Source organism: Diplodia seriata, assembly GCF_021436955.1.
Source record: "Diplodia seriata strain FDS-637 chromosome Unknown scaffold_1, whole genome shotgun sequence".
NCBI lineage: Eukaryota > Fungi > Ascomycota > Dothideomycetes > Botryosphaeriales > Botryosphaeriaceae > Diplodia > Diplodia seriata.
This window is the reverse complement of record NW_027117308.1, coordinates 3,249,413-3,257,689: the sequence shown is the minus strand read 5'-3', so window position 1 is coordinate 3,257,689 and position 8,277 is coordinate 3,249,413. Positions and strand designations below refer to the sequence as shown.

The following is an 8,277-nucleotide window of genomic DNA, read 5'->3' as shown; positions in this document are numbered from 1 at the left end:
AGATGCCTCGTCCCGGGACCAGAGAGTGTATTTTCAAACCTCAAAATAGCCGTCCAACCGGCTTTCCTAAGTACATTCCGATATTCTATGAATGATCTATGATTTCGCTTTCTTTTCGCAGACAAACAACGCCAGCCAATCAGAACCCCCGCACGCCGCAAGTACCCGGCGTCTCACGCACCCGCTCCGCCATCTCCAAAACCATGCCCGTTCGCCATGACCCACAGTCCATAACATCAAATTGTCATACCCCATCTCCACCTCCGTCCCCCCTCCAGCATCAGTTCTTCCAGTCCTCCCACTTCCACCCCTCCACCCCCTCCTCGACCGTCAACCGCCTCGTCTCGAAGCGAATGCTCTCATACATGGTCACCGCCGCGCCCCTCGCCTTCTTATGCCACGGGCCCTTCCCGCCCGCCGCCGCGTCTTCCCTGCTATGCCAGAAGCCTGCCCACCAACGTCGTTAGTCCCTCATCACCACTTATCGAGAAAGGGGGAAAGGGCCAAACACTTACACGTCGCAAGATTCCGCCTTTCCCCATCCGGCACGCCAAACCAATACTTCAACAACCCCCCGCTCTCCACCGCCTCCTCGTGGCTCTTCTCGTCCAGCAGCCCCAGCCGCTCCTTGTCGATGCCGTCTTTCAACACGCTCCGGAACGCCACGACGTAGAAACTCGTCTCTGGCCACGCGTACCCCGCGTCCTTCACCAGCCGACGCAGTTCGGCGAAGAGGGCGGAGTAGTCGAAGGCGGACTCGTACGGCGCGGTCGCATAGTCGGCGTTGACCGGGACGAGCGACTGCAGCGCCTGCGCGAAGAGGGAGGAGGAAGTGGGGAGGCGCGAGAGGTCGAGGGTGTGTGTGGGGGTGGGGTACGGCGAGGAGTAGATGTGGCCCGGGGTTAGGGCGGGGACGGCGGCGTCGGGGAGGGCGGTGGCGGGGTTGTTGAGGGCGTGGGTGAGGCGGAGGCGGTCGAGGGGTGGTGGTGCTGCCGCTTGTTGTTGTTGTGGTTGTGGCTGTTGTTGTTGTTGCAGGTGCTCCAGGTCTGTTGACAGGGTGGAGGGGCGACGCTCGGCGACGGCGGCGGCGCTCATTGTTGTGGCGGGTGGTTGGTTGGTTGGTTGGTTTGGTAGTCGGAGGCTCTTCGGGGAGTACGGCTGGCTGGGTGGGAAGGGATGGGTTGGGTCCTCCTTTTTTTTCGCTGTTTCTCTTCTTCGCGGCTTGGGAGGGTATCGAAGGTGTTTTGGAAGGCGTGTTTAAATGGCGGTGGCTTGGAGGAGTGGAAGCGTCGACAAAGAAACGGAGCGAGGCAGGCGAGCAGGTTCCCTTTTTGGGGATTTAAGTATAAGGCGGACTTGCGCGATTCAACAGTGGGATCACGCAAAATGATGCCTTTGCCGCGAAGTATGGCTCATCAGTCGGTTTAAGTAGGACCCTAAGAGGCGCATACCACTCCTGAAACGGCTCGTGTTACTAAAAATCGGGCGTCGGTGTGGAAAAATTTCCCTGGAGCACTCCCCACGTGGATGACGGCGGACATGCGTCCTGCCTATAGGAGAGCCCCACAATTCCTCCGCGCGTTCCCCGAGCTATTTTCCACGACGCCATTCGTTGCCCCTTCGCGACAAGCAGCCTTCAGGAGAACCTGGTGTAACGTGGGGCATAATAGAACATGGCCAATCATCGTCTCTGCTTTGTCTGTTGATCTTTGTGCTTCAGCCGCGTCGAGAATCCCCTCACTGCGAAACATTTGAGGCTGACGCAGGGAAAAAACGGTCTGAACGGTAAGTCGCCGGGCAGATACCCGGAGCTCGGCCCCTGCGCCGTCCCGGTGACCAAAAGGGCCTGGACCGAACCGTCCAACCACACTCTCTCTAGCGTTTCAAATCTACCGGCTATTTTTCAAGCTTCGGGAATCTTCTGCGGCTGATCCAACGCTAGCCGCGAGTCGTATATAAACAGCCCGGGTTGTGTCACGCATCACGCTTTTCCTGACCGCTATCTACGAACGGCCCATGTCATCATACCGCCAACTCCTCGCTATTCAATTGTCGAACTGGTAATAGCGACGCCGCACGATATTAGTGTAGGCAAGGGGTCTTGTATCTGACATTAACAGCTTTCAGTATTCTTTCCTCAGGTTAAATCTTGCCGGCTGCAACCCAGAGCCGAAGTAATCCATCTAGTATATGCGATAGCAACTGCCGTAATCCCGCAGCATCCCACCGACAACGACCATCCCACCAATGGCTGGCACGCTATAAATCAGACAGACAGAAACACAAATGAGAAAATCTGAGACAGGATGAATACCAGTAGAGAATCTGGACATCAAAGCGTATACGAAGGGGCCGGCGACGATACCAACAGCTAACCACGACATCGTCCAGGCCTGTTGAGCCACCGAGCTGTCTCCGGCCTTATAAAAAGACAAGCCTCCAATGACTGCGAAAGGAACCAAATTTATGCATATAGCGGATGCCATGTATACGTATTCTGCGGCCACTTTACGGCTCCTGTTTTTCAGCGAAACGGCCGAAGAGCCCTTGAATATGGTCCGATCGTTCGCCGCTGTTCTTTGGGTCACTCTCCCCAAGCTCTGTTTAAATTTCTCCTTGGATAGTTTATGAAGGGGTGAAAATTCGAATATTGCTCGGGCGACTACTATGGCCATGAGAGGGGGAGTGTAGTGGTCAAATGCGTGACCAAACATGAGGTGCATTATTCTGGAAGGAGATATATTGAACATCAATTCGACCAGTTTTTGCGTGTAAGGGTTAATCCGGCTGCTTGATCGGGAAAGAGTGCCTGTCAATGAATCGTCGGAAAGCTCTGCGACAATACACTCAAAGATTCCATCATGATCGATTGCCTCGTCCATTATGTGTGTATGGACTAAGTATAGCTTTGGATAACATGGGGTTACGAGTGATCCCACCAAGTTGATGGCGGACATAACCAGGTAAGGGGTTACCGTCAATCCAAAGGTGGAATAGCCGTATCGGTTCAGCTGATCTCCTCTGGTGTTGTATAGCGTCCAAGCAGCGAATACCAGCTGGGTTAACGCGATGAGAACACGGAGAAGAGGCTGGGAGCAGCTCAGATTGACAACAGGGTTGTCCTCCAAATTCTTCTCCGGAGACATCTTAGAGCATGTGGAGTGAAGACGGTAGGGTATGTTTCCTGCGTGTACTGGAAGGATTGCCAATGCGTATCCTTCTGGTAGCTTGCAGATTCCATGAACGGCTCTGCCGCCGAAGTGCCACCATTTGGCCGAAGGGAGAAAGCATTCATCAGGATAGTTTTCGACTATGATTTTCGCGGGCGAAGGTGGATTTATTTGGGTGTCTGCTGTCCCCTCTCTGCGCTCTCCATTGCCGGTCTGTGCAATGTCGTCATCATCTCCGTCCGGTGGAGGATTTCTCGATGGCCCTTCGTCGACAATGGCCACCTTTGACTCAGTGCCCATGTCTTCAGCGTCCCTCGTGGCTTCGAGGTTCATCTCATCTTGGAGTTTCGGGGACCATTTTTTCGTTCGAATGACTTCGCACAGTGCACCTGCTTTCAAAGCAGTTCGTAAAGGATCTTCCGTCCAATTCCACGGCCATGATTTCCAGGATCCCTTTGGCAATACCGCACCCCTGTGGATTGCTGCCAACCCTCTCATAACCCCTGATGAGGGGTAGAATAGAGTATTGGCCATATTGACAAGCAAGGTCAAAGCAGTCTCGCCAGGTACCGGAACAATGGTTGCGACGTGGGTAAGGTAGTTTCCCAGGAAGAAGGCGGCAATCTCAGAAGCTTTGGCCGGTGTGCAGAGTAGATGGGGATCTCCATGGTCCGAAGTTCCCTCGGGCACCGCAATGGTCATGTTCTGCAGCGGGGGCCGAGGTGCGGCCAACACAAGAGTCGTGAATGCGAGAATGACGAGCATAATAGACATGGTTAATCATGAAAGAGGTAGCGAGTTTGGTATGATCTCGAATAGAACTTTATGGGTTGTTGCTTCGCGGAGCTCGGTGCAAAACTATATACAGACGCGTTTTCAGCTGCAACTGCTATTTTACTCATGTTCAGCTGAGAGTGGATGAAGCTTTGACAGCCACCGGCGCCAAAAACAATGTGGTCATTATCAGTTCCCGGCCCGGTGTATGCGCTGTGTAACCTGCGATATCGTCTTTCTTGGTCAATGCTGCTTTGCGTTCGACGTGCGATACGCATAGGGCGCTGGCCCTTCAAGCTCGCTTGGTCCATGAAACCAAATTCATCGGTCCGTGCTAGTATCGCTTTGAGGGACAGCACAGAGAGCAGGTATCCCAGAGAGGTGTGGGTGAAGGTATCATCAGTAAGAAGATCTGGACGGGGCTGGAGTCGGAGCTGGGAACGACACTCGGGATGGAGCTGGAAGGTCAGGGCTCGTGTTACAATATTGGGTACCACTATGCCTGAAAAGACTGCAAGTGTTAGTGGTTTCATCGCTGAATCCCGTGCATACTGTGGAGCCTTGTGCGCAGTAGGCTCCATGCGACTCGGATGGCGGCAGCTTGGAATTGGCAGGCTGGCAAAAGAAAAAAAAATGGAAGCCATGGAAAAAGAATTGTTTGATTATCAGTGCCCGAGCTGAAGACTTACACCGCCTGCACAGATCAACTGGCTGCAGAAACTGATAGATTCAGACCCTGAGTACACCTTTGTTTTTGCGCACGCCTCTCACGCGATTATGAAGCCTTTCCGTACAATGCGCGCGCATCCAGCAGCAGCAGCCACCGCCACCGCCCCTTCGTGCTATCATCATCGACATCCTCCTACTCGTTTTTGCCATTGAGAAGCGCAATATTCTCCGAGATATAGTGGTGTAAGTGGTGATACAGCAACGAGCCGTGATGCAGGTGATGCAGTCAATCCGTAGAGCAGCATGCTTTGGGACAGTTGATGAAGCATGGCAGCGGTGTGGCGGTGGTGTGTGCAGCTTTTGTTACCGCATCAGCCATAGGTGCGAGAAGTGACATGCGGGTTATCGATGAGGCTAGGCATATTGCTGTTTCAAGACGTGGCGGGCTGCATCATGGATTGTGGTAGGGCATTGATGTTGGTCAGGTCGTAGGGTTGCGGGGTTGCGGAGGACCATGGCAGCCCGAACAAGGGTTGCGCATGTGAAATCTTCAGCTTCGTCGATTAGCGGGTAGGGTGGACTGTTTAGTCGGAGATGCTGTTGTCCACAGGAGGCCGACCAGAGCGAAAGTGGACGGAGGCACTGGAGCGATTTGACAGCGCGCTGAAAAGGTGGTGCAACGGGTTGTTGGGACGGCCTGCTCTGCGTGTCAGCGTGTCGGCTTGTCATCCATTGACCGGGCAACTTACCTGCATATTGAGACACGCTCTGAGTTTCGCTTCTGAGAGCGAGGAATGGCTTGTTGGCTTGTTGAGACCCATTGGAAGGAGCGGAGGCGATGTAAAGAAATGCCGCAGAGGGACATGCAGCTGTTGAATGAGCCGTCAGTGCAAGCTCAGAGCGCGGTATATATGCTCAGCTGCGGGATTTAGACTAGGGCAACATTGATCTCCTCCCCAAAGTTTTGTACGGCGAAGCAAGTGAATTAATCTCACAAGGCGGAGGCTGTGTGTTGCAGATCAGGCACTCTGCCAAATTGCAGTGAGATGCAACCGTCAGCTCGGTCTTCCAGAAGAGGGAACGACTTCCTCCGCATCTCCCCTGATTGCACCGTAAAGCGATGCGCAACAGTCAGCCTCTGCGGCACAGCCATCGTCCGAGTCGTAAATAACAAAGTGTGCATGTATGAGATCTCTTAGCTGCTGACCGAGGAGCCCGTTGCCCCAAACATGGCGAATGTCGAGGGGCATTCTGACGTCACCAGTCATCCTTCACATGTACAAGACTTAAGGCGCCATCCCCCATTCAACGCCCCGACACCTTGCCATACCCTAGCTCGTTCCCAGGCGCACCTACAGCTTCACTTCCTCCTTCCTCCTCTTGGCAGCCACCTGCAGCGTCGGATTGACGTATACGCTGGAGCCAAACGCAGCGCGCAGCTGGGGCTTTTCGTCCACGAATTTCCAGTCGTATTTCATGACGAACTGCGCCAGCATGAGCTTCATCGTGTTGGCCGCAAAGAAGCGTCCGGGGCAAGCATGAAGCCCCAAGCCAAACCCCAGATGCTCCGCGCTGGTGGTGACGAGCTGATGCCTGTTCTCCTCGCCAGGCTGCTCGCGCAACTTCACGAAGCGGTAGCCGTCAAACTCCTTCGCCCGCGGCCAGATGGCTTCGTCCAGGTTGTTCGTCGCGTGCACCATGAGCGCCGACCCGGCAGGTAGCGTGAGGCCGTCGGATAGGACGACCTCCTTCTCGACATAGCGATCCATGACCACTGCACGCACACAGCATTAGCGAACCGAACCCGCAACGAAAAAGCCAGACGCAAGACCGAGGGAAAGAAAAAAAAAACACCTACACGCATCAACCATATGCCTCCGATGCGACTCCTTGATGAAGCTATCGAGCAGCCTCATCCGCACCGCCGCATCCCCCCGCCACCCCCCGTCCTCCCCCAGCACCCTCCTCACCTCCTCCCTCAACGCCGCCGCATACTCCGGCCGCTCAATCAGATCCGCCACGACCCACACAAATGCCTCAGACGTGGTATGAATCGCCGCAATCGCCAACATGATCTGCGCATCCCGCACATCAAACTCCACCCCCCGCCCCCTCGCCACCTCCTCCATCCACCCGCCCATATCCCCCGCTCCCTCCACGCCCCTCCCCTCGTCCCTCGCTCGCTCCCGCGCGCTGACATGCGCCCCGATAACCCGCCGCCCCTTCGCCGTCAGCGCGCGCAGCTGCCGACACGCGGGCAAGAAGCGGTGCGCGAACGGCCGCAGCAATGGCGACCAGGACAGCAGCGCCTGCTGCGCGGCGAAGGCGGTGACGGCGTAGGTCGTGCAGAGCGTCAGCCATTCGGCGTTTTGCGACAGCTCCGGCCCGAGGAAGACGCGGGTGGTGACCTGCGCGATGGTGCGGGCGGTGAGGGTGCGGAGGGGGAGGGTCGTCCATTCTTTTTCGTCGTCTCCGAGGAGCTCGTGGAGGATGTTGGTGACTTCGGCGGAGATGTCGGCGGTGAAGAGGGCTTGTTGGTTGCGGGGGTTAGTCGGTCGGCGGATGGGATGCGGGGTGGGCGGGGCGGGGCTTGTGTGGTATATACTTAGAGACTGGGTGAGCTTGGTTTTGGTGGCGTCTTGGATGATGTTGTGTTGGTTGAGGGTGTCGAATGGCTCGAAGCCGGGATACGAGGAGAAGAATTCCTGCTTGTGGTTAGAGGTTGGTCGGTGTGGCCGATATATATAGAGATGCGCACCCGCGTGATTATCTTCCCGAAGCTCATGTGTGGATTGTTCCTGATTTCGTTGGCGTAGCGGTTGGGAAGAACAATCTTTGGCCCGCTGGCGGTGATTACTTGGAAGGCGCCAGGAAACTGTATCGGTCAGATACGCTGTATCGTGCGTAATTTGGAGGGATAAATACCTGTTTTGCGCCTTGCTCCAGGATCTCGCAGCCGTTGACTATCCAAGCAGCTCTCGCCTTGGCCATTCTGAAGAAACCATGTTTTTCCAGGCCGACAACTGGAAAGCCCTTGTATGGTTTCTCGTCCAGAAAGTAGACCAGGTACACGAGAGAAACAGCGGCCAATACCACAAGCACCGCGGTCACGTTGGCCTCACTAAGGTGAGGGGCGAGGCTGAGGGACATTTTGTGGCTGGGCAAGCGACCGGGTGAAAGGACTTCAGCAGTGCAATTGAGATGCTGGTCTCTCCACCTTCTTATATCTACTACTCCTGCACGAGTGCGGCTCAGCTGTTGTTCCGCTTCATCGGACAAGCATGTCTAGAGGAATGCATGGGACCGCTCCGCGTTGCCCCGAAGGGGTTGGGGGGTAGCACAATGTGGCCCGGTTGTCGCCAAACGTGGCCGGCCCCCAACCCTTCGGCAAGGGCTCGAAGCGTGTCATTACTTGGCGTTTGACGCCTCATGCTGTCATCATTCAACTGTCACCGCCGGAGTGGATGCATGAGATACTGGCATGAGGACACGACAGTTTGAGATTAACTTTATGGTTTCAGATCAACTCACAGATGCATATCGATTGTTTCCACCAGACGTTGAGAGCTGCTAGTAGGGTATGTCGACAAGAAAAATATCGCAAGGCAACAAGGCTGAAGCTTCGCTGCCGCCTTCTCGTGCGACAGCCGAAGCACCGGCGTGG

At 55.4% G+C, this 8,277-nt stretch overlaps 1 protein-coding gene across 1 annotated transcript; it reads right to left on the bottom strand.

Moving 5' to 3' along the window:
• Nucleotides 1–5,965: 5,965 nt before the first annotated feature.
• SLS55_000944 (uncharacterized protein) lies at nucleotides 5,966–7,763 on the bottom strand (the record flags this gene model as incomplete). The annotated part of the gene is made up of 4 exons (XM_066772449.1): nucleotides 5,966–6,387; nucleotides 7,219–7,318; nucleotides 7,372–7,488; nucleotides 7,539–7,763. 4 exons carry the CDS (start codon nucleotides 7,761–7,763, stop codon nucleotides 5,966–5,968), a joined length of 864 nt encoding a protein of 287 aa, XP_066637728.1.
• Nucleotides 7,764–8,277: the final 514 nt, after the last annotated feature.